Below are 27,045 nucleotides of genomic sequence, written 5' to 3' on the forward strand. Positions count from 1 at the left end.
GAGAAGAAAAGAAGAAAAAAGGAAGAAGAAACATTTTTTTTTAATTTGGCCAAGACACCGGAGATTCAAGTTTGCATTGAACTGAATTCTTGGTAAGATTCCAACAAAAACAGGGTATGACTGTTTCGTTTCGCTCAACGCTATCTCAGTTGTCATCTCAGTATCAATACAGACAATATGATAATGAAAAGTAACATCTATGTATAGATAGAAGAGGATCTACCAATCACTGAAGCTGATGGTCACGGCTCAGCTCCTCCCCCCTCCCTGCACAATGACCTCTGCACAAGCCTCAGATCATAATCTCAATACTTTCCAGTACAGTTGAAGGAAGTAGACACCACAAGACTTCTTTTGTGGTGCAAATTCAGATTAGATTATTTATTGAGCATATATAAACATAGATTCCAGAATAGTAGATCAAGGAGGGGCCAAGTGGATAGGAAATCTAGATCCCCAATGGAATCCACTGTGGTGTCATCATGTAGTAAACCAGGAAGCCATAGGTAGGGGATTCATTGATCAACTGTCCTTTTCGTCCCTATGCTTAATAAAAAAATTGCATCACAAGTTAAGTCTGTAGTGCCGTTTCTGTTTTCTTTCATTTGAGTGTCTCCACTTCGCGGTCAAACATATCACTTAACCCTTTCCAATCCACTGTCTGACGTCTAAAGACATTATGATTTAAGGCTGTACAGCTCCGATGTTGGAAGACGTCCGTCGGGGTTCTCTTACTGTATATCGCCAGCCTCTCTGCTGTCGGAGCCTATACAATGTGTCCCCTCATGCAGTACTGGCTTTAGCCAGCAGATAGCACCGTTGTATAACAGCAGAAAAAGAGTAAGCCCCCTAGGAAAATCTGGATACAATTTCAATTGGAAAGGGTTAACATAGTTTTGAGGGACAGCCTTGTCTGGGATGTAACTTCTTTGTCTACAATTCACCCAACAGTGCTCTCTGGTACACCCAAACCATCATCTGCATTGCAGTAATAGAAAGCCAAATGAATTGTGAGTTTAACAATAGATAATCCAGTAGCAAGTTATAAACTTTAGTAGAAAGAAGACTTACCGTTGTATCCATCTTGATTTAAATCCCCTAAATTTGCAATAGCACTGCCAAATCTGCCAAACACCTCGCTGCCTCTCAGAATCTGGGCATCTCTGAACATGAGTGGACTATCCTGCAAGTAGAGGTAGACGTGGCCCACTTCCTTTGGGTTACTCTCAAATTCACGGTCCATGTACAATGGTGCCCCCACCAGAACATCATCTAAACTGCACAAGGAGAGGAAAATCATTTAAAAGCATATGTCGAAGTGCAGAAAAGTCTACTGCAACTACCTTTTGCTGGCATAATATATCATAGATTCCCCTAATCAGCAATTTCCTCTCATACTCTCTCTAGGAGAATACCACCTGCTTAAAATATGCTTCCTATGGAGCACTGAGTATCATTAACCTGCTGCTCTCTTGCTTGAGATTCTTCTTTTATGGTTGTTTATACGCTCATTGTAAAAAAAATCCCTCCCCTAGAAGGAGTTGTCGGAATGGAATAAAACGTTCTATGTGTGATTGTAAAGTTGATTGGATCACACATAGAAAGTAAGTGATTACAATATCAGAGCAAAAGAATAATTTATTGTGGAAAACTGACCCCTGAAGTGAGTCTCTAGTACCCTGTTGTACCACCTCTAGCTTGGATACAAGATGTAATACGAGTGGGCAGGGGTGCTCTAGTACCCTGTTGTACCACCTTTAGCTTGGATACAAGATGTGATACAGGTGAGCTTGGAGGCTCTAGTACCCTGTTGTACCACCTTTAGCTTGGATACAAGATGTGATACAGGTGAGCTTGGAGGCTCTAGTACCCTGTTGTACCACCTCTAGCTTGGATACAAGATGTGATGCGGGTGGGTATGGAGGCTCTAGTACCCTGTTGTACCACCTCTAGCTTGGATACAAGATGTGATACAGGTGGGCTTGGAGGCTCTAGTACCTTGTTGTACCACCTCTAGCTTGGATACAAGATGTAATACGAGTGGGCAGGAGTGCTCTAGTACCCTGTTGTACCGCCTCTAGCTTGGAGGCAAAATGTGATACAGGCAGGCTGGCCCTAGTACCCTGTTGGGCCATCTCTAGATTAGATACAAGATGTAATACGAGTGGGCATGGAGGCTCTAGTACCCTGTTGTACCACCTCTAGCTTGGAGGCAAGATGTGATACGGGCAGGCATACTGGCTCTAGTACCCTGTTGGGCCATCTATAGCTTGGATACAAGATGTGATACAGGTGGGCTTGGAGGCTCTAGTACCCTGTTGTACCGACTCTAGCTTGGATACAAGATGTAATATGAGTGGGCAGGAGTGCTCTAGTACCCTGTTGTACCGCCTCTAGCTTGGAGGCAAGATGTGTTACGGGCAGGCATGCTGGCTCTAGTACCCTGTTGGGCCAACTCTAGCTTGGATACAAGATGTGATACAAGTGGGTATGGAGGCTCTAGTACCCTGTTGGGCAGCTTCTAGCTTGAATACAAGATGTGATATGAGCAGACATGCTGGCTCTACTACCCTGTTGGGCCGCCTCTCGCTAGGATACAAGATGTGATACAGGTAGGCATGCTGACTCTAGTACCCTGTTGGGTCGACTCTAGCTTGGATACAAGATGTAATACAAGTGACAGGGGTGCTTTAGTACCCTGTTGTACCACCTCTATTTTGGAGGCAAAATGTGATACGGACAGGCAGGCTGGTTCTAGTACCCTGTTGGGCCACCTCTAGATTAGATACAAGATGTGATACGAGTGGGCATGGAGGCTATAGTACCCTGTTGTACCGCCTCTAGCTTGGAGGCAAGATGTGATACGGGCCAGCATGCTGGCTCTAGTACCCTGTTGGGCCAACTCTAGCTTGGATACAAGATGTGATACAAGTGGGTATGGAGGCTCTAGTACCCTGTTGGGCAGCTTCTAGCTTGGATACAAGACGTGATATGAGCAGACATGCTGGCTCTACTACCCTGTTGGGCTGCCTCTCGCTAGGATACAAGATGTGATACAGGTAGGCATGCTGGCTCTAGTACCCTGTTGGGCCGCCTCTAGCTAGGATACAAGATGTGATAAAGGTGGGTATGGGGACATAGAAATCATGTATAGTATTCTGCGGCATATCAGTCCACATTTGCTATAATTGAGCCTCTAGATTGTGCAAACTTGTAAGCTGTCGCAGTTGGTGTCCCAGACAGTCCCATACATGTTCCATTGGTGATACATCGGGTGACCAGGCAGCCACAGAACTGTGACAATGTTATTGGGTCACTTCTGTGTGTGCGGCCGAGCATTAACCCGCTGCCTCTTGGAAGCCGCCATGAGAGGAACACATGTGGCTGCAGGATGTCCTGAACATATCACTGAGCTGTCATTGTCCCTCGTACTACTACTCGGGATGACAACTGTCATATGAGATGGCGCCCAGATCATCACACCAGCAGGGGGCAGTATGCCACTCCACAGCAAAGGCAGGATTGAGATGCTTACCCCGAGGTCTCCAGACACAAACATAGTCTTCGTCAGTGCCTAAACTAAACCTGGATTCGTAGCTAAACACAACCCAGGTCTACTCCTTAGTAGTCCAGTTTCATCATTCATCACACCACTGCAAACTGAAGCAAGGATGCATGGATGACAAAGGCAGTACATGTAATGGGCACAGTGAGACCAAATTTCCGATTCAGCCAAGCATGTGGAAACGGTTCTCATAGGCACAGGAGCCTATAAGAATGGTTTATCTCATTTGTATTTCGGCCTGAGATGTAACGCAAGCCGAGTTTTGCAGCAAAACAACAACTCCTTCTAGGGGCTGGATTTTTTTTTATAATGTGTGTATTAAAGCATTGGCCCACAAAGAATAGGTGCTAAATATCGGAATAGAGCGATGATCATGCATGTGAGTTGCTGTCCATATAAAGTCTACAGGGCTGAGAGAAACCGCTGAATGCTGGTCTGTGTCCAAGAGAAATTAAAGGGGCATTTCAGTATTTTATAACTGATGACTTATCCTCTCGATAGGTCATCATCAGTAGAGTTGAGCGAACATACTCTGCCGAGCTTGATGCTCGTTGGAGTATTAGGGTACTCGAAGGTGCTCGTTACTGGAACGAGCATCAAGCTGTGTTCGACTCCAGTTTTTGGCTCCTCCCCGCTGTGACGTGCCTGTTTTGACCCCTCCCCGCCGCGACGCAGTGCGCGTCAATGGCAAATTTTTTGTCTGGCAGGTAGGGGGGGGGGGAGAGAGAGACAGAGAGTGTGTGAGAGAGAGAGAGAGAGCGACCCCTAAAAAAAAAAAAAAGCCCAGCACCCGGCGTCCCACATACAAAAATGCTTAAGTCTCCCATTGTAGTCAATGGGGTTCGTTACTCGTATAACGCGGACCCGAGCATTTGGGCGCTCGCTCATCTCTAGTCATCAGTAGAGATGAGTGAACGTGCTCGTTTAGAGCAATTACTCGATCGAGCATCACTTTTTTCGAGTAACTGCCTAATCGGGCGAAAAGATTCGGGGCAGCGGGGGGAGAGAGAAAGAGCTCCCCCTTGTTCCCCCCATATACAGGGTGCATATGGAGACGGTTTACGTTGGCGTCCGTAGTGGGTCATTTTTTATATATTTTTTTTAATTTTATTCTGTAATTTTTTTAAACTTATTTTTGTAACTTCTATGTCCTCCATGACATCATATAAGACCTCTGGGGGTCATTCACATTGTCTTCTGCTGCTAACATACCTGAATGTGCAACTCTTCAGGCTACAGACGGGCTACAATATAACAGCAGACAACCAGTTCGGGTACCATTACTGTCTAAGAGTGTGAGGTTCAAAAAGAAAGAAGAAGAGTGGAGCAAACCCAAAAGGTGGTGCCTACTGGACTGATGTGAATAGTGGTTCGTATAGGGTAGTGGCACTCCAAATAGGATATACCAGGAGTCCATTAATTTCTATGGAGGTGCTGCCAACACGCCTATATGATAAGCTATGTGATAATAGGAAGTGATGGGTAAAAAAATGGTTTGGGCACAACTCTCCCGTAAAGTAAAAACAATATTTATGAAACAGATTCAAAACCAGTATTAAAACACATTTCGAGGCCAAGCCCTCTTCCTCAGTTGTGCCGGGATTATGCACTATAGTGACAGAATAAAAATCATTGTCATAGGAAGAATAGTAGTATAGTAATCCAAGGGAGGGAGGTATCAGCTGTCATTCAATAGCTGAGCGCTGCCCCTGATTAGTCCCTGCGCTCAGCCAATCAGAGGCAGCACTCACTCACCGATTCATGAATTCATGAATAGGTGAGTGAGAGCTGCCTCTGATTGGTGAGGGCTGTGACCAATCAGAGGCAGACCATTCAGCAGGCGGGGATTTTAAATCCCCACCTGCTGAATACTACAGAGAGCAGTTCAGGAGAACTGCCGGCCGGACGCGGCTGAACTCTGGCTGCAGGAAAAAGGTGAGTATACTTTTTATTTTTTTTTTAAACATTATCAGGATGGTTTTCAGGCAAGGGCTTATATTTTAAGCCCTTCCCAAAAATTCATCCAGCGCTTGCCGGCAGCCCATTGCTTTCAATGGAGCCGGCCGTATTGCTGGCTCCATTGACTTCAATGGGAGAACATTGTTCTTCTCTGCCATAGTTGTGGCACAGCTGTGGCAGAGGAGAACAATCTTAGTATATGTTCTCAATGGGGTCGGCGCTGCTGCCGCCAGCCCCATTGAGCGCATATATAGAACACAATGATTCGCAGAACGCAGATAGGCGCGTTCTGCGAATCGTTGTGTCCTATAATTTATCACACATCCGCATAAAAAACGGACATGTGCCTGCTCCCATTGGGATGCATTGGGTCTATAGATCTGCAGATTGCAAGCGCGTCTGCAGATCGGACCAAAAAACGCTCGTGTGACCGAGCCCTAAGGGTAAATCTAGTTTAAATAGGTAACATTATGACTGTAACATCTTAATACCAGAAGGGACTCGATGAAATGATAGATGGGGCAGTGAATCAATGAATAAATGAATGGGTGGGCAAAATCGATGGTAATGAGAGATGTATAGGTTGTATACAAGCATCTCAACAGAAAATTGACGGGTCCCATATAAGTACCTAAGGGGAATTCATTGTATTGGTGTGTACGTATAGGCGTTGGAGAAAGGAAGGCTAGTAGGGATTAAATATAATTGTAAAATACATCATATGGCAGGAGGAAACAAAAATAATAATTCACTATACAATGCACAAAAAAGACAATAAAATACAGATAAATCATGATTCTACCTACAACTATGTTTAGACTTTTATTTGCCTTTACATTTTTAATCTAGGTGGTAAGAACTAGAGATGAGCGAGCACCAAAATGCTCGGGTCCTCGTTATTTGAGTCGAGCTTCGAACTGGGACCCGCCGATTGACGAGCTTTTTTTTTTTCCTCTCTCCCCTCCCCCAAGCCAGCCACAAACTACCGTTGATGCGCGCAGCGTCGCAGCAGGGAGGGGTTAAATCTTACTTGTCAGCAGCGGGGAGGGACCAAAACTGGGGCGGGGTCGAACACGGAGTGATGCTAATACTAATACTCGAACGAGCATCAAGCTCAGCAGAGTACGTTCGCTCAACTCTAATAAGAACGCAATAAAGAATGACTTTTCTGGATTTTCCACAACCAGTATCTGTTCTTTGTATGTACACTCATAGCCCCTCCATCAATACTTGATCTGTCAGAATCCGATCTCCAGAACAACCGGTGATTAACACAGCGGCTGTATGTGTAGATCTTCCTGGTATTACAACTCATTGCGTTCAGCTAAAGGCGAGTGCTGCAACCTTTCATTGTGCTGATTGGAGAGGGCCAGAGAATGCGCCATCGGTGTTATACACTATCCTACTAAAAGTAACTGAACACTTGACAAGAATCATAAGTAGTATTTACTTCCATAGGTTTATACTTAGTGGGGCTCCTTTGACCCTAATGACACCAAACGCTCTCCGTGGCATACTTTCTACTAACGTCTGATACACTTCAGCTGGTATTTCCCTCGATTCATCCTGCAAAAGTGTAGCGAGTTCTCTCAAAGAGGATGAACGCTACTCATATTACCTGACCCAAGATTCCATTTCGTCCCAAAGATGCTCAGTCAGGACTTGGTGCAGCCAGTCCAAATGTGAACATCCATGTCCTCAAACCAATATAAAACAGCATTGGATTTGTGACAAGGTGCGTTGTCTTGTAGGAAGTACTGATGACCATTTGCGGAGTATTGCGACATTGTCTACTGCACATTATTGTCTAGAATGTCAAAGTACACCTCCATGCTCATGGTTCTTGTCACGTAAAACATCCCCAGACCATAACAGAACCTTCGCTGTACTTAACTGTTGGCACAACACACTCAGTCAGGAGACATTCCCCAGGCGTCCCCCACACGGCGTACGTCCATTTGATTTAAAGATGGAGTAGCGTGATTCGTCACTCCATAGAACATTCTTCCATTTTTTAACTGTTCAATAATGACACTCTTTGCACCACTGTAGATGGGCCGATGCATCTTCTTTGAAAGAACTTACCTGACGTTTGCAGGATGAATGGAGGGAAATACCAGCTGAAGTGTATCAGATGTTAGTGGAAAGTATGTCACGGAGAGTATCCAATGTTCTTAGGGACAAAGGAGGCCCGTGAGATGTAAAAAATGCTACTTTTGATTCTTGCGTAGGTTTTCAATTCCTTTTTATAGGAGAGTGTAGTTACAGATAGCCCTTTTGTGGTAGTAGTTGCTAAGCCCTCTACTAAAACTTTTGGCCATTGTTCGTAATGAAAAATTTGATGGGTCCTTGAATTCTTTGCAGCTGGAGGATCTTATACAGGTGGAACTCACAATTATCAGACATTTGTGGCATACCCAGTGGATGAGGATGCCCCTTTAACTATTTATTTTGGTTTCCAATTATCTTAAAAACCTAGTTTTACATCATTTAGTTCTGTGATCTTTTCTTACTCGACTTCCTCTAAGAATTCTTCTACATGAGCGTATGACATTTAGCAGATTACAAGGCATAGCGTGAAATCATATGCATTAAGCGGTGTATTTACTTTAAGGTAACGTCAAATAGGTTTCAGACATTGAATCTTCACGCGTCATCTTAAAAACTTGGAGGCGGTGAAGTTGCAAAATAGAGTAAAAACACAGTTCTTCATGGTGGTAATTAAGAGTGGCTCAAACATTGGATGATAGTGTTAACATACCCGTCATTGTTTACATCTGACACAGCAACTGTATATCCGAAGTACGAAGCCATCTGGAAAGAGAGAGGTTTTAACAACGGCTCGACACTCTTTGTATAGCTTGAACGTATCTACATTCCAACATCAAACAATGTCTTAATGGGGAAAGAATCTGTATATATTCAATATCGAGCTGAATTACGTATTCAAACAATGAATTGAACCTTAACCCCCATAGATATTAGAGGCCAAAGCTGGAGACTTATGGTAAACAAGGGCAGGTTGACCCCATGGATGAGATGCTTTACGGACAGATATTTCCACATGTATATTGACATATGGAATCACTGACACAGTTAATGGGGTGAATGAATAATACAGAGCATTGATCTTAAAAAGGGACATGTGCTTCAATTTTCCTCTACTTATTTGGGTTATGTGTGGTGTGGAGCGAACCGAAACAATCAAGCCCTCTTTTTTGTCGGACTTTGCTAAAAGTTTGTTTTGGTCGAACCCACATAAATTTCTTCTTCTCTCTTCTTCATCATCATCATCATCTTCTTCTCTCTTCTTCATCATCATCATCTTCTTCTCTATTCTTCATCTTCTTCTTCTCATCTTCTTCTCTCTTCTTCATCTTCTTCTCTCTTCTTCATCTTCTTCTCTCTTCTTCATCTTCTTCTCTCTTCTCTTGCTTCTTCTCCTCCTCCTTCTCCCAAATGGTTAGCACTAGAGATGAGCGAGCATACTCGCTAAGGACAATTGCTCGATCGAGCATTTTCCTTAGCGAGTATCTCCCCGCTCGGAAGAAAAGGTTCGGCTTCCGGCGCGGGGGAGCGGTGAGTTGCGGCAGTCAGCAGGGGGGAGCGGGGGGAGAGAGGAAAAGAGAGATCTCCCCTCCGTTCCTCCCCGCTCTCCCCCACCGCTCCCTGCCCGCCGCCGGCAGCTGAATCTTTTCTTCCGAGCGGGCAAGTACTCCCTAAGGGCAATGGTCAATCGAGTAATTGCCCTTAGCGAGTATGCTCGCTCATCTCTAGTTAGCACCATTGCCTTGCAGTGCTGGGGTCCTAGATTCAAATCTGACTAAGCAGATGTTGTCCTTAGTCGGATGTGAACTTAGGAGGCTAAGACTCTAGAGCTGCAAAGCAATAGTGCCAACCACTGAGCCACATTTATGTAAAAGAAGGAGGAGGATGACCTTTTTTAGCAATAAAGGCCTATTTACATGCAGTGATGATCGCTAAAAAATTGCTAAAAGGTGATCGTTTTAGCGATAATCGTTGCGTCTAAATGTGCGCCCATCGTGCACGTTTCATGCACTGCTAGCTGATCGTTAAATTCAGTCCAACCTAAAAATCGTTGGTCAGCCTTATCAGCAGTTCTCCATGGGGAGTGCTGATAGCATTGTTTCCCCCTGGAGAACAAGGGATCTGAATTCAGATAATAGCCCTCAGAATCCACAGGTCTGTAATACACACTTAATGAGCCGCAGAGATTCCATGATATAGTCGGTTATGGGCACTGTGTTAAAAATTAGAGATGAGCAAGCATGCTCAGTAAGGTCAGCTACTTGAGCGAGCCTCGCTCATCTCGAGTAACTGCCTTCTCGTCCAAGCATGCTCGGGGGTCTGTTGGGGGGGGGGTGTGAAAGAGATCTCTCTCCACCCCTGCTTTCAGGCAGTGACACAATCTTCAGACTACCTAATTGCCACAGTGCATGGTGAATGTTAGACTATCAGAGCACTATACCTGCTCTCTGATTGGCCAGAAGTGATCTCGCGGTCATTACTGGCCAATAAGAGAACAGTGCAGAGTGTGTATTAGATAGTTAGAAAATTGCAGCACTTATTTTGGGTGGCTGAAAATAGGGCCCAGAACAGCAGATCAAAGAATCAGCAAAGAGGAAGAACTACCGATAATATACTCCCTTGTCTCTCCAGGGGCAGAAAGTCGCTTTAATGCAATTGTCTAGGTTTTGAAAAACGTGGCTGATTTTAAACACAGCACCCCGCTTGACCATAGGGTTGTGTGCGGTATTGCAGCTTGGCTCTATTGCAGTGAATGAGAGCTGAGCTGAAATACCAAAAACAACCTAAGGACAAGAGTGGCGCTGTTTTTGGAAGTAAGCAGCCATGTTTTTCTAACCCTGGATGGAAAACCTATTCAAGCTGTTATATTTTAGTTACAGATACAATCTACTGTTGACCTCTGTATTACAAATTCAGCAATCCCTCCCTGTTGATGATGAGTAAAATTACCTGATCACCTGTGAAATTGTGAATGTACGTCATATCTGTAGAGCTAATGATGGTGACCTAGAAAACAAATGTTGGTCCGTCAGTCTGAATTGTTCTACAGCGGTGAAACATACTTTGTTTCAATTCCTCACCATTTTCAAGATCCTGGCCACATACTGCTCACAAAGAGCTCTGATGCTATGAATTCATGTTGTACAAGTATGTAATACGAAAGGCGTAAAAGTCTGTGGACTCATGCTGTACCTCTGTGAACCTTGAATGAGAACTGCAATACCATACCTGACCACTGCAGTATCTACGGAGCTGTGTGCTTCCAGAAAAACGTCGGCACAGTATTGCCCAATGATCAATCGATCGTTGGGTGTTCCTGGCAACAGATCTCTGCTGAGAATGGCTCATCTACAGTTCAGGAAAACTCTTTTAAAGGGATTACCCACTTTGAACAATCACATTTTATTAGAAAGGTTCCTGATTAAGGAGAACCCATCACCACAAAGCAATACGCTGCTCAACTCCGTGAAAAAAAGAACACATTTGGACCTCATTAGGCTAAACAGCCATTTAAATCAGTGCGGGGGGGTGGGAGGGGGGTTCCATGCGTATATGTGCAAGCCCTGCATGTGCAAAAACGTACAGTAAACTATGCAGACACGTGCGCAAATCAACCTCGTTTATAGCGCAAATACATTACGCTGAATCATGTGCATTTGCGCATAAGGCCGTCTGAACGAGCCCTAATTGGTCAATTTTCCTGCAGCGCCATTACAAGTGAAATAAGGTATTACAAGCTTCCATTCAAATCAAGAGGTTGTTCATGTAGTGTATAGACACACCAAGTCCTTCACCGTGCGCCTTGTACTCCCCTATCTTCCTCTTTCGATGTCACATTAGAGTCCTTAATAGCAGATCACAACCTCTTTTTCTAATAATCAATTATTAAGTCAGCTTTTTTTCCCCCTACAGATAGCGCCCCCTTCTACAGTATGGCCTGTGCTGGGTATTGCAGCTCTGCCTTATTTATGTGAGGATTTCAAGCTGTGGTATAAACAAGAATGTTTCCATTCCCTGACAGCAAAAATAAGATATTTGGAAATCGTGAAGAGTGAAAATACAAAGTATGTTCGAAAGTGTAAAACTTTTTACAATGATAGTTATAATTAATATTATTATTAACACATTATATTACACTTCTATTATTACACTTCTATTATTATTAACACATTATATTACACTTCTATTATTACACTTCTATTATTATTAACACATTAATTAAACATATACAGTGAATGGCCACTTTACTAGAAACACCCATTTCATAGTGCATTGAACTTTCAGAACTGCAGTAATTAATTGTAGCGTTGAGTTCCAGGTATCAGAAGACCTGGGGTGTTCCAAGAAGACATCCACCACACCAGAGGCGTAACTTGAAGCTCCCGGGCCCCGATGCAAAACTTGTAACAGGGCCCCCAACTATAATGCTTTACTCATAGTACTGGGCTCCCTATATAGAGAAGAGAGGCCTTATGGGCCCCCTAAGGCTCCTGGGCCCGGGTGCAACTGCATCCCCTGCATCCTCTATAGTTACGCCCCTGCACCCCACCATTACCTCAGCTCCACTTGCCTGAACCGCTGCTTACATCAAATCCTGACCCTCCCATCAGCGCAGAGCAACGCTCTGGCGTCATCTGACCAGGAGATGTTTTTCCAGCTCAGTGATCCCATTTTTATCTCTTTTGCCCACTGCAGTCTTGTCTTTCTGTTCCTCTTAGACAGCAATGGGGCTGGAACCGGTCGTCGGCTGTTATAGCCCATCATTGCTAAGGAACGACGAGTTGAGCATTTGGACACATTAGTTTAAGCACCAATGGTATAGTCGACTGCAATTTGCTTGACTGCGCATCGCCTATTTGAAAGAACAATTCTTGACACTCTCCTTTGACCCCTTTCGTCGATGAGTCGTTTGTGCCCGGCAGTGTAGAAAAGTAGAGCAAAAAGCGCTGATACGTGCATGATAGCGCTCGCTTCACAGCGCAACTACATCACACTTTTGCAGGAGCCCTACGTTTTAGAAGCTCCTATCGTAAAAGTGCTGGTGGCCATACAGTGTATAAGGACTTAAACACTTGGATGTGATTTTGTCCCGTTTTGCTAGCAGTATTCTGGCGCATTAATACTATGTACGAGAAAAAATAGGACTTGCCCTCTCTCTCCCGCATGTAGTTTTCCTATGTTTTTCTTTTCAAACATGGGTGCAATAGCGCAGAGTTTGAATAGTCAAAAAAAAAACGATTCATGCGCTAATACCCTCCGTAGTGGCAAGCGTATTAGCACATGGGCCATCTGTTTAAGCCCTCATGATGCAAGAATTGTCCATAAACAAGTACAATATAAAAGGTGAAAAATCTATTTAAAGCATTATTATATACAATTTCTAGATATAAGGGTGGACGCTCATTTGCGTTTTTTTCTTTCTTGCGCTGTGAGAGCACGAGAAAACTCGCGCCTTGCAGCGCAAGAAAGACGCCAGTATAGAACTGGCATATCGCAAGTGGTTTCAATGGGGCCAGCGGCAGCAGCGCTAGCCCCATTGAAAACATAGGGAGAATACCGTGGACTGTCACAGCTGTGGCAAAAGTCCTCGGCATTCTCCATCTCTTTTCAATGGGGCTAGCGCTGCTGCCACTGGCCCCATTGAAAAGACTGGCGATATGCTGGCGTGATGCCGTTTTTTTTCCTCGCACTGCGCTGCGAGACTTTAACTTTACTCTCGCAGCGCAGTGGAAAAAAAACCACCAGTGGGTGTCTACCCTAACAAGGAAATGATGCGATATAAAGAAGATGATTTGTAAATGCATCAACTACACAGAAACTTGAATCTATCATAGATCATAAAGAAGCGGTAATACATACATATCCAAAGTTCTGTTCGCCTCTTGGGATTCCGGACACCAACTCTGTCGATGAAATAAAACCAAGACATGAAGAAATGAATCTCCTATAAGTATTCAATGTGCAGAGTATCAGGAATGGACATCTGCAAGTAGAGATGAGCGAACATGCTCGTTTAGAGCAATTACTCGATCGAGCATCGCTTTTTTTGAGTAACTGCCTAAAAGGGCGAAAAGATTTGGGGTGCGCCGGGGGTGAGCGGGTGGTTGCGGTGGGGAGTGAGGGGGAAAGAGAGAGTGAGAGAGCTCCCCCCTGTTCCCCCCTGCTACCCCCAGATCCACCACGCCGTCCCCCGGCGCCCCCGAATCTGTTCGCCCGAGTAGGCAGTTACTCGAAAAAAGCGATGCTCGATCAAGTAATTGTCCTAAACGAGCACATTCGCTCATCTCTATCTGCAAGCAGTGACAGGGCTCTGTGTAATTCTCATCTGGCTTGTTACACTCTAGATTTAGGGCGGCTTCACACGGACTTATTTGCGTGCGTATTTGTGCGCAGAATAAGCATTGATTTCATTGGCTTCATTCTCATTTCCTTTTTCTGCATGCGCAAAAAAATAGGACCTGCTCTAATTTTGTGCGCACCAAGGGTCCCCATAGAAGTCTACACGTGGGGCTCCAAAGGGATCCTCAAAAGAACAAGGTTTGTACTGGTGTGAAATTTGTGCGTCTCGCAACACACAAATCTTGCACAATTTTAACGCCTGTGTGAAACCAGCCTAAGGGCTCCTTCACACAGCCGTTTTTGCACACGCTTTACCCCGTGTCATTCAGTCGTTGGCTCCCGTTTAGACCGAATGATTATTGTTCACTTTCGCCCGTTTGAACGATTTTTGGAACAATAATCATTTCGTTTAAAATCACCTTTGCTTCCCTCTCTCTATTCGGAACAAAGCCTATGGTGTGCATGTATGGGGGTTCGGAAGAGACGCATTCAGCCAACAGCTTAGCTGTCTGATCTTTGCACTACCACAGCGCTGTCATCTGTCATTAACTCACCCAGCCTTTAATGACAATGAGATGACTCAGCTGCCCCTGTCCCAGTCTAAACAGCAAAGCTGACAAGTGAGCGGCAGAATACAGGAAAAATCAACTTATGCTCCAGAGACTCCAGTGATTCATGTTAAAAGTTCATTTTTTTCCGTATATGGGAATTCACATGCAGTAAAAAAAAAAAAACACAAATTTTAAGAAAATATACTTATATTAAAACCTGGCAAACATTTCCAGCCAAACATTGGAGCTATTTCTGGAAATGCACAATAATAACAACGATTTTATTAGTTTCTGTATTAGATTCTTCATATGGGCAACCGCACAGTAACATTTCTGGTTCTAATTACCAATATACATTACAGCACTAACTGGCAATAGTATTGTGCTATAATCCCAGTTTGTGGTTACGTTCTGCTTGGATCCAGCGCCTGGCTAATCCGCCTATAGTTCATGTATATATGTGTATACAGACGCACCTCTTTAGCTACTCAGTGTTGCTGGAAACCATCAGATGGACTTACGGATCTCATGACCAGGAACCATTCCAGGAATTACAGTCAGAGACGGCATCATAGGATACAGTGAAGGAATATAGAGCATCATTCTAAGCGCTTCTTACCACGACCGTATGTGGGTATGTTTTTGCGCGTGTAAAATATACGTGCGAAGGATAGAACCCATTGATGTCAATGGATTCGTTCCCATGAGCGTGTTTTGTGCGCTCATTTCATGCGTGCGCAAAAAAATAGGGCTCGCTCTATTTTGCAGCATATTTGTGAACCAAGGGCCCCATAGAAGTCTATGGTAGGTGCGCAAATATGCAAGAGGATGCGTGAACCACTGCGCAAAACTGTGGGGAAAAAAAAAACACATCTGGACCTCATTAGGATAATTAGGTTTTTAATCCACGGAAGGGGTGTAGCACGCATGTGTAAACCTGCCCTGCATGTGCACAAAGTGCAGTACTATATGCGGACACACACGCAAATCAACCTCGTTCACAGCGCAAATACGTTGTGCTGAGGTGCCCTAAGGGATTCTTCACACGACCGTATCTGCGCGTGTTTTTGCGTGCGTAAGATATACACGCAGAGAATAGAACCCACTGATGTCAGCAGATTCGTTCTCATGAGCGTGTTTTGCGTGCATTTTGCGCACATATAGGTGCTGCTCTATTTTCCTGCATACTTGAAGTCTATGGGGGTGCGCAAATATGCACTCACCCACAAATGTTCAATACGCTGCGCCATTCCGTGAAAAGAAAAAACACATCTGGAGCTCACTGGGCTTAATAGTGTGTCGCACGTGTGAACTGGCCCTGCATGCGCAAAACGTACAGTACTATGTACACACATGCGCACAAATCAACTTCATCATCCTCGTTCATAGTGCAAATACGTGGCACTGAGGCAGGAGTATTTGTGCGTGCATTCGTGTGAAGCCTCCCTAAGGCTTTAATGGAAGCCGTTCCTGTGAAATCTAACGTTTATGCGCCCGTTCATACGGCATGGGCCCCGGCGCATATATGCAGAGGCCGCTATGCTATTGCCCCTTCCCTCCCCCTCGCCGGCTCACCTCCTCTCTCCTGCCCTGCGGCTGATTGCAACGGGTGGGGGTGGAGCTAAGCACCGCCCCATTCCGCCTCCACTCATTGCTGGCTGCGGACAAGGGGCTGGAGCTTAGCTCCTCCTCCGCCCCTTCCATTGCAATCAGCCGGAGGGGAGGAGAGAAGAAGGAGGAAGTTTAGCAGTCACGATGCTAAACTCCCTCCCACCTCTCTTCTCCGGCCACTGTCATTGGCTCCAATGGGAACCCATGCAGCGGCCGACCTTTTACGCCCCAAAAGATAGTTCTAGGACTATCTTTTGGGCCCGCTGTAAAAAATGCTATATTGGCCCAGCCCGGCGCTTTTTCGTCGCAGGAATATTGCCATTCGATCTGATAAATTGGAATCCAATGCATCAGATCGTAGCGTATATCGGCCGACCGTAAAAACGGCGGGCCGATATATGCTCATGTGCAACAGCCCTAAGACTGATGCAAGGTTCAAGGTTGACATTAGGGGTAACGTGGAGTCAACAGCCAAGAACCAATCAAAACTTTACAACATACTGAATGAGGCGAAAGCTCAACATCTTCTGAACGATAATCATTGCGTGCAAATGTGTCCATCTTTCACTTTTCTGCCAAACAATGATTTTATGTTCGGCATACAATCCATCATTCCTCAGAAGAGCTGATAGCAGGGACGTCATGCTGTGTTCTCTGCGGGGAGCGCTGATAACATTGTCTCAGCTGTCAGCCTCGCAGCAGAACAAAGGAAATGTATTCAGAGAACAGACCACCAGCTGATCTCTGCATATAGCTCCTGGTGGCTTACACGCATTAATAAGCTACTAATTGGCATTAGTACCAATTAGTAGTTTATGCTAAATGATCACTCAAAAGCCATCTTTGAGTGATCATCTTTGTGTGTGACTTCAATATCATAATCTCAGAAAAACACAATATGAAAATTGCAAAAAAAAGCTCCTGCCCTACATCAAAGGAAATGGGATGTGATGTTATACATAAGATTCTCTGCAGTGCGGCATTGTAGAACATTGCAATGTACTTATCGCATGAGGTAAGCACCATGCCTAATGGTTTTAATTTCATGTGTAAAGTTATATATACACTGACATGACAAAAGTCATGGGACAGGAACTAATATCGTGTAGCACCCTTCTAGCCTGGCAAAGTTAAGCAACTACCCGTGACATTGATTCCACAAGTGGACAGAAGATGTCTGGAGGAATGTTGAGTCATACCATCTGGTAGTCACCCACAGCTCCGTGGTATTTGTAGGTACAGGATCTCAGGTGTGAATGGACCTCTCCACCACTTCCCATAAATGCTGGATTGGGCTCATTTCAGGCCAATGTGCAGCCACACCAATCGTAGGAACTCTCCAGAATACTCCTAGAACCAATTCTGGACAACTCAGGCCCATTGGCACGCTGGCCAATGTTCAATCTCATCTACCTCACAATTTGTACAGGTGTAGACGTACCCAAGCCGTCACCAGAGGTAATGCCACTTCATAATCGATTTACATACTGCTATCCCATGACTTATGACACATCAATGTAAGGCCTCGTTCACACAAGCGCTGTTTTAGCGCTCAAATAGCCGAGCTAAAACATTGCATCTCACTCATGCAAAAAAATTGCGTAAACGGGTGATTTCCAACTATTAACCCTTTGCAATCCTATTTTGGATTCAGGGTTTTCCTAGGGGGCTTTCTCTTTCTGCCATTATGCAATGGCACCATCTGCTGGCTAGAGCCAGTACTGCGGTATGGGACATGCTGGAGAGGCCTACCGACAACAGAGCAGCCAGTAATATACAGCAAGAATACCCTGCTGGACGTCCTCCGACCTCCGAGCTGTACAGCCTTCAATCAGAATGTCTTTAGATGTCAGACAGTGGATTGGAAAGGGTTAAGCCTTGAGCTTAATTAGCAGTGAAATTGCCCGTTCACACAATTGGAGGTGCGTGGTGCATGTTGTCCAGCTCCCATAGGAGTCTATGGAAACTCCCACGCATCACGCACCACAGATAGGTCAAGTCCTATCTTATCGTGCACCACGGACCTTAGATGTGGGCATTGTAGTCACATGTCCTTTTTTTGTTAGGTGCGAGTATATTGCGCATCTGAAATTCCTTCATGAGAACGCTTCTATAAGAAACCATTGGTTCTAATAAACGAAATCTTTTCACACGCCTACAATACGCTAAAACAGCGCTTGTATAAATGAGGCCTAAAACAGATTCCCTGATCCTCCATTTTCACATGCAGCATTGCTGTGAGATCATTTGCACGGACGGCCGATGGATATCTTCTGTGTATGGCCAGCTTAAGATGATAGGTTTCATTTATGCCATAGGCCCTCTCATTGGTCTAGTACATAATGGCAATAAGTAGACCTGACATTAAAGGAGTATTTTGGGACTTTTCAATTTTTTCGCTTAGATCTCCGCCGATCAGCTGATTCCAGGTGCTGCTGTTCCTGCAGTCTGCACAGGAAGAATAAAGCACTTACCGTTGCACAACAGCTTAGTTTGGTATTGCAGACGCAGCCCCTACTGAATTTAATGGCAGCTGCGCTGAAGTACCAACCTGGCCTGCTGCACTAGGGTCAGCACTTTCTGCTTCCTGTCCTGACCACCATGACCACGGCCCCAGGAATCACAGGTTGATGGAAATCCAAGCTGCAGGCTCTTTGTAGCTGCTCTGCATATTGGCTACTACCCTGTTTCCCTGAAAATAAGACATATCCTGAAAATAAGACATAGCATGATTTTCCAGAATTTTGGAGGATGCAAAATGATTTTTTCAGGCTTTTTGAGGATGCTTGAAATATAAGCCCTACTCCAAAATTAAACCCTGCTAACAGCTAATTAAAAAAGTCAATTTAAATAGTGTCCAGGCAGCTATACATGTTAAAAAAGTTAAACCTTTTTGACCAAAAATTAATATAAGACACTGTCTTATTTTCGGGGAAACACGGTATCACCCTGAACAATGGACCCCGTCATTTACTCAATTCTCTATTAAAGTTTATTAAAATGTGTTTTTGAAACCAGACGGCCTCCTCAAGTATCTCACGGACAGTTTGGTGGTTCTGGACTTTTGAGTAACTATGTTAGAAAAAGTTGGGGAAAAAATAACATGGCTATTAGAGATGAGCGAACGTGTTCTTAACGAACACTTACGCACCCGGACACCGGCTTTACCGAGGACTTCAGTGTCCGCGCGTAAAGATTCGGGGGGCGCCGGGGGGCGGGGAGAGGCGCGGCGGCGCGGGCGGCAGCAGCGGGGAACAGGGGGGAGCCCTCTCTCTCTCCCTCTCCCCCCCACTCCCCGCCGCACCCCCCCGCGCTGCCACGGCGACCCCCGAACTTTTTTCGCCCGAGCACGGAATTGCTCGCAAAGGGGCGGAGCCGAACACGTTCGCTCATCTTTAATGGCTATCATAAGAAAAGACTCATGATGCCCCGACATAGTAACATGCATAAGAAAGTCACATAGATCTAGAGTCACATAGACCTACTAATAAAACTACTGCTTTTAACATACATCCTACTAGTTTCCTCATGGCAGTGCCCTTACACAGCAGTTCAGAATAACTCTGATCTGACAATCTCGAAGCACAGAGCTTATGAGAACGGCTGGTCTAAAGGAAGTCTATTTCCAAACCACACTCAATCAATGTGATCTCCCATCAGAAACAGCTTGTTATAGGGTGGAAGCGGCAGCGTTGGAGCCTTTCATCTGGCTACTAAGACTTTAGTATATAGACAGGTACTTGTACAGCTGGATCCTGTTAGCAGCCCCCCCAACCCCCATCTACATGTTCCAAGACCCTTCAGGCAAAAAAAAGTAAAACCTCACTTTCCATAATTGTAGGTTTGTTTTGGTAGAAACAGATAGAGTCAATGGATTGGTGAAAAAAGTCGAATGGGATGTAAAAGATAAAATACCGGACCCAATATATTAATGGATATAATAATGAGAGTATATTGTCCCTATATAGTATTAAGGAACTCTATTGTGCCTAAAAAAGGCCCTTCTTTTCATAGTGGCCTGAAATTTAAGGAAAATTTTGCCCCTAAAAGAGGACTTTTATGTCCTCGAGTCAGCAGATTCGGCTGAATACATTTACAGCTTTGGCCCCGCTGAATCGTTTGCAGCTTGTTTTTTATCTCTACTCCCTCTCGTTCTCTCTGCACTGGCCTGCAGTAGATTTGGTTCCTGGCACTTTAAATCTGTAGAGCTGGTGGTCTCCACCCCTCACTGTCAATGGATGAGATCACATTTGCTTTAGAGGGAGAGGTGGAGACCAACCTCCATTTGACAAATTCAAACCTCCCGGACTCCAAACCTAAAAGGGTTGTACCAGGATTACAAGTTATCCCTATCCACAGGATAAGGGATAATTTGCTGATCAGTGGGGGGCTGGCCGCTGAGACCCCCACTGATACAGAGAACAAGCGTCCCGTGTCATTCTCACTATGGGCTTACTGTACCCCATACAGTGAGGAAGAGACTGAATGAAGCGACGGTTGAGCTAGTGCGCCGCCACTCTGTTCACTTTCAATAGCACTGCAGGAAATAGCCGAGTAGCAAGCGGTCGGGTATTTCCACTAGCCTCATTGAAATTAATGGAGCAGCAGCGGTGCATTCATTGAGGGGGTGAAGCAACCCTGCAATGACAAACAGAGGGGGCCATAGAACTCCTGTTCTCGGGATCGGCAGGGATCTCAGTGGTGAGACTCCCACCCCTCAGCAAGTTATCCCCTATGTGGTGGACAGGGAATAATGGGATCCTGGTACAATCCCTTTAATGGAAGCTGGTGCAGTAGGACAAGTGGTGAGAACAAAAGGAAATAGCAGTCCTATATATAGGCCTCCAGTCTTCCCTTACTAGGACCCAACGCCAGGAACAAAAGACGCTTCAAACGTGTTTAGGTCAACTGCTTAGTACTAGAAGGCATAGTGGGGCCCCCATGCTCTTATATCACTATGTGGCAATTACTGCCACCAATACTACTTCAAGTCCTGGTGGGCAGAGATAGGAAGAAGGGAAAAGGACTCAGACCTTTGGTGTTCCACTACTGACATCCCCAGTAGTCCCAGATGTAAACTTTGTCAGGACATTTTCACTTCCCAGCAGCACCCCTTCAGGTGAAACGAAGCACTACACAACTCTCAATTAAATCAATGGACTGTTTATGCATGGGCTTGCTGCTCCCAAGAGAGAGATGCTCTTTGTAATGCTTTTCACTACAGCTAAAGAGGAGATACTGAACAGAGGAAACCTCTGCGAACTTTTAATTTCCTAATAAAATGTTCAATAATGGGATTTCTAAACTAGACGAGCCGCCAAGTAAGGATAATTCCTGCTACATGATCTAAACCAGCCTCAGTGGTATTATACTCGTATTAGAATTGTATTTCAGGTTCCTTCTACTCCTAAGTTTAGCTTATTAGCTGCACACAATTTTGAAACGGTTTTTCAGGTTGTCCTCGGGATAGGTCATTAATAGTTGATCTGATCCTCTTGGGCTCTCAATCAGCCGACTCAAGAGGCCACAGCACTTGGGTGAATGCTGCCACCTCTGCCCAGGCCTATGACATCACATTCATTGGTCACATAGCAGCTCAGTCCCATTGAAGTGAATTTGATTGAGCTGCTATACCAGGCACAGCCACTAAATACATGTATGGCACTGTGCCAAGTATGCACTGAAGTTGTTGTGGCACTAACCCAAGCACCATTGTCATTTTAATTGGCTAGTCATCAGGGATCCCGAGCAGCGGACCCCGTCCAATGGCGGACTATAATAGTTACGATTGGGGCAGTTACCCTTCTACTATTATAATATGGGCTGTTAATCCTCTAACCACTGTGAGAGGAAGAGGTTAAATTCATTACTAAACTCACACAGCCATCTGTCTCTGCATGCAATCCATCAGGCTCACATCATCACTTTTCCCTCTGGTGCTCACTCTACTCTGGAGATTTAGCAGCAGGTTTGGGCTCACTACCATGGACTACCGAGAGGCCCTTTACTATTTTGGAGCACAGAGGGGGCCCTAGTACTAATTGGGTACACACAGGAGGACCTATTACTAATTTGGTCCACAAAAAGGGTCACTATTACAAATTGGGCCCACAGAGAGGGTCCTATTACTAAGTAGGGGCACCCGGGGATCTTAGTAATACAACCCCCTCTATGCCCCACATAGTAATAAGTGGGGGCAGAGGGGGTTACTATTAATTACTAAGTGGGGCACAAAGGGGGTCTTATTACTAAGTGGGGCAATAGAGGATCATATTACCAAAGTAGGGCCAAAGTTCACTATTACTAAGTGAGACCACAGCGGACACGTAATTATTATGAGGAGATACTGAAAAGTTGATTAGGGATTGCAGCAGCAAACTGAGAAGATTTTGGGCAGAGGCGAGTCACGGCTGGAAGAAATCTCAATGGCGGTCTGGGCCCAAAGAGAGGAAAACCAAATGCGGGCAACTCCAAACAGATCAGGAGGTAACTGCACTGTAATCACTATAAGTAGTTTAATCCCAAGAAGCCTCTTTAAATGTCCAGACTTGTTCTTCTCATTTGCAGCCATTAAGTTGCAGACTTCCATACTAGTGAGGGCTCTGCCCTAGTTTTCCTGAGTCACCATCATCACATTAGGAAGATGTTCATCCCACTCCTTACCTTTTGCTTTCCCCATCCTTTAATATTTAATAGTCTCACAGTTAACCAGAAGCACATTACTGACAATGATGAATGCTTTACGAAGCTCACTGCTCTTAGGAGAATCTTAATGCACCCAGGTCTGTGGTCTGGGGTTAGTATATTACCTTGCTCAGAATCGCCTGTAAATTCTCCTACAGCCACTGAATATCCTGTTAAGAAAAGCAATTAAGAAGAGATAAAATGTACGATCAATGCAACAGTCAAACACATCATAGCAGAAGACTGGACTCATAATACATTATAGAAGAACGCATAAACCATGGATGGCGCCAAGCTTGGTTGGGCCTAACATAACATATTACATGATGTTACGTACAATAATGTAGCAATATACATAAAGTGAATCTCACTTTAAGGTCCTTTAATATTTAATCTATGACCAACACTTAGAGCCACGTATATACATGCAGCAAGAGGTCCCTCTCCATTTGAGGTCCTTGAAAGATGATCCAAATTAATTGGGTTGCCCAACCCATAAGTTCTTTTACAAGGAGCTTAGAATGCTATAAAATAACAAAAGGAGAAATACTCGCCTTACCAATCCCCAGACGGAGCCTTGCTGGGCTTCCCACCAGCCCCGCTTACCTCGTTTTACTTGGCTCCAGAGATGACGTGTTAATGTGACATTAGTGGTGTCCACGTGTAACAGGATGTACTCCCCCAGGCAATTCTTCATAGTTGATTGTGTGTTTTATGCCCATGTGAGTATTGCTGCTTTAACCATTCCTGGACCAGAAACATCCATTCGTAGACTATAAAGATCCATGCGGTCCTCATCTATCTCTGCACAGACATCTCAGAACGGCTCCACAGAGATCCCCCTTGGTGCACAGAAGCTCCATGATGATGGCTGTCTAATGACAGCCCAGATCACAGAGCTTTGCCTGGAGATCAATTAGCATGGTCTGCAGCATGTGATTGCTGTGACAGCTAGTCGGTGCTGTCAGCGGCACAACACACAGGGTAGGAGCAGAAGCAGATTGTTCTGACCCATGTTTAGTGGCCAGCGCTGGGAACTTCATCTGCAATTCCCAGCGCTAGTCACTACACTGGAGTCGGAGCCATCTGCTTCCTCTCCATACCCAGTGTGTTTTGCCAATGATACAGGCGCCAAAACAGTTGATCGGTCGATGTCCTGATCAGCGGACCCCAACCAATCAACAATTGCCTTGAAAAGCCTTTTATCCCCATATAAGGTCTCATGTCCACAGACGGATTTGAATTGCGGAATCTGCGATGGGCACCAATGCGGAAGATCTGCCATTCAAGCCATGCATAGGAAAGCATGGGCGTCCGCACTTTTATTCCCAAATGCGGATGTTTTACGGATTTGGTGCGCGGAAAATAAATTGCAGCATGCTCCATTATAGCGCGGATTTCGTGCGGTCGGGCTCCATTGTTCTCTATGGAGGTGTACGATCCGTATTTGCGGATGCATTGCGGATTTGTAGGCAGATGCCTCTCTGGTTGCTTGGAGACCAAGCAGGGAGGTGGGAAGGAGGGGGAAGGCAGTCACTTTGGGCATGCGATTTTTTTTTTTCACGCAGATGATCTGCAGTGCATCCACGTACATCTGCGTAGAAAAAAAGTTACATCCGCGATCGCCGGCAAACATTTAAAAATTATTTCCGCAGTTACTCACAGGTCTTCCGCTGCGGAAAACTGCGTGTGGAATCCGCGCATGCCATGAGCATGAGGCCTGACTCTGAGCCTATGGCCTCATGTCCATGCGGGGGCGGATTCCGCCTGCAGGAGCCCCCAGCGGGAGCTGTTCCTGCCCGCGTCCGAGTCTTTTACCTGTCCGGGTCTTCTGTGGACCTGACTGGGTCTTCTCCCTCCTGTCTGGATCTTCTTTCTTCTGCATTGTGGATGTGTGCAGGCATGCCGCTTGCATGCACAGTACCCTTTTTTTTCTTTTGAACTCCTGCTTTCCCGTGGATCCGCGTCAGGTCTGCACTGTTAGCTGCGGGTGTGCCCCGGATCGGACGGCTTCTCTTAACTTCAATGGAAGCTATCAGTGCGGGATCCGTACAGAAATGGGGCATGCTGTGACTTGTTTTCCGGACCAGAAGGTACGCAAATCAAATTCCCATGCTTTAATTAATTTGTGGACGCCCATGCATCTCTACGGACGGCTTGATCTCCCGCGCGGGTGCCCCGTGGTTTCCGTAAATCAAATCCACCCTTGGACATGAGGCCTAAGGGTGCATGCACACGGGCGGATTTGCATTGCGGAATCCGGAGCATGCGTCCACCTACAGATGCCTCAGCAAATACCACTCATACCATACTATGGAAAAGCGATTTTCCATGTACTTGAGCGGAAACCAATTGCGGTTTCCGCTCACGGATGAAAAATCTCAGCATGCTCTATTTTTGCGCTGATCCCGTGCGGACGGCTTCCATTAAAGTCAATGGAAGACATCCGATCCGCAGTCCTCTGCAAATGACATTGCGGAAAGGTCGGGAAAAGCAGGAGTTAAAAAAAAAAATCTGTAGTGCGCATGTCCGATGGCAAGCCATGTGGACCATCCACAGTACAGAGGAAGCAAAAAGAAACCAGGTACGCATGGATGCCACTGCTGCGAGGGCCGGATTCTTACCTGCCCGTGTGCATGCGGCGTAAATGATGGCTTCTAAAAATGGCTATTGTAACTACTTTCCGGAATAGGTGAAGATCATAAATGGCTGACATTTCAATAAAACATAGCACATGATGGAACCAGCAAAAGTCCTACTTTGGAAACCTAAATTTAAGTGATTTAGCAGATTATAACACAAGCCGACGCTGTACAGGAAGATTACGGTACTGGATATAATCTTCTCATTATGTAAAAGTGAATGGTTGCAATTAGGTCTATTACAGTACATTATGAATGGCCACATCACAACAGGCCTCACACTATGCTCTAACAATCAAATGAGAAGGAGGAAAGCCTTAGATTAAACAGTAGGTAGTATATCATCTATTTATATACGGGGAGACAATTACCCCAGAGATATTTTCTTGTCAACCGGAACCAACGAACAGCCAATGAGAACCCACAAATCCTGATTATACTTCCACGATCATGTAAACACATACCAAACCATTAGGCCCATCATCCAAAATTCACTGCTCCTGTTCTACATTGCACCAGACATGAAACATTAAGGAATTCTGGTCCTGTTTACCATAAGGAACAGACCTAATTATATTATACGTTGTCTAATTTCTACCTTAGTTCATATAATGGCAGGTTTATAGCGACAGTAGAGCAGAGACACATGGGCTGTCACTGTGGTCTGCTGGTAGACAATGTGACTGCCTACCCCATTCAGAAATTACACTGAAAATTATAAAGGAAGGGATTATGGGGTTGATTGTTGTAACGATACATGATTACTGTAACAATTATCCCATAGTTGTCCAATTTTCCTCTAAAATGGAAAAAAAAAAGTCTTTGAGTCATCCACATGATCAGGACAGTGCATAGAATGACTATATATACTGACATGCCAAATATCACTGAACAGGAACGAATATTGTGTAGGACTCCCTGTAGTCCAACACAGCAACTCAACATGATACCGATTCCACAAATGGACGGAAGACGTCTGCAGGAAGATTGAGCCTCCCACACTCCATTGTATTTGTAGGCGAAGGATTTGGGCGCGAATGGACCTCTCCAACACCTTCCATAAATGCTCAATTGAGCTCACGTTGGGTAAACTTGCAGGCCGCACTATTCGTAGGAACTCACCAGAATACTCCTTAAACCAACTCTGGACAACTTGGGCCCAATGACACGATACATTATCCTACTGGAGTATTCCATCAATATGAAGCTTCATGAAGTCCATGAAGGGTTGCAAATGGTCACCAAGCAGTGAAATGTAGCAGGCACTGGTCAATTACATGTATAGGTGAACTGAAAGACCCATCCATGCCATAAGAACAGACCCACACCAGAATGCAATCAAGCAGCCATATACATTGCCTTGTTGACAACAGAGTCCATGGCTTCATGGGGTCTGTGCCACACAAGAACCCAACCATCAACCCAAAACAACTGGTGCCATGACTTATTGGACCAGACCACATGTCACCAGTCCTCTAGGGTCCAGTTAGCAACCTTACATGCCCTGATGAGTAGCTGTGTCTGGTGTTATGGAGTTAAAAGAGGTACTATGGTGGGTCTTCTAATCCCATATCCCCTGAAAGCTAAAGAATGCTGCACTAACCTGTGGGATAAGCGTTTTCTGCCTTCTGTATTAAATGTGATT

General features: G+C 45.1%; 1 protein-coding gene across 1 annotated transcript in view; it reads right to left on the reverse strand.

Moving 5' to 3' along the window:
* Positions 1-27,045, reverse strand: part of ITGA8 (integrin subunit alpha 8) — a 193,297-nt gene that overhangs the window by 96,539 nt on the left and 69,713 nt on the right. Inside the window, exons 8-12 of the mRNA XM_066585336.1 lie at positions 22,884-22,928; positions 13,433-13,476; positions 10,523-10,579; positions 8,286-8,338; positions 1,072-1,277 (exon numbers count right to left, since the gene is read on the reverse strand). Coding sequence (XP_066441433.1) covers positions 1,072-1,277; positions 8,286-8,338; positions 10,523-10,579; positions 13,433-13,476; positions 22,884-22,928 — 405 coding nt within the window. The remainder of the gene's footprint in view (positions 1-1,071; positions 1,278-8,285; positions 8,339-10,522; positions 10,580-13,432; positions 13,477-22,883; positions 22,929-27,045) is intronic.

The sequence above is a fragment of the Eleutherodactylus coqui genome, chromosome 12 (assembly GCF_035609145.1).
Source record: "Eleutherodactylus coqui strain aEleCoq1 chromosome 12, aEleCoq1.hap1, whole genome shotgun sequence".
Classification (NCBI taxonomy): domain Eukaryota; kingdom Metazoa; phylum Chordata; class Amphibia; order Anura; family Eleutherodactylidae; genus Eleutherodactylus; species Eleutherodactylus coqui.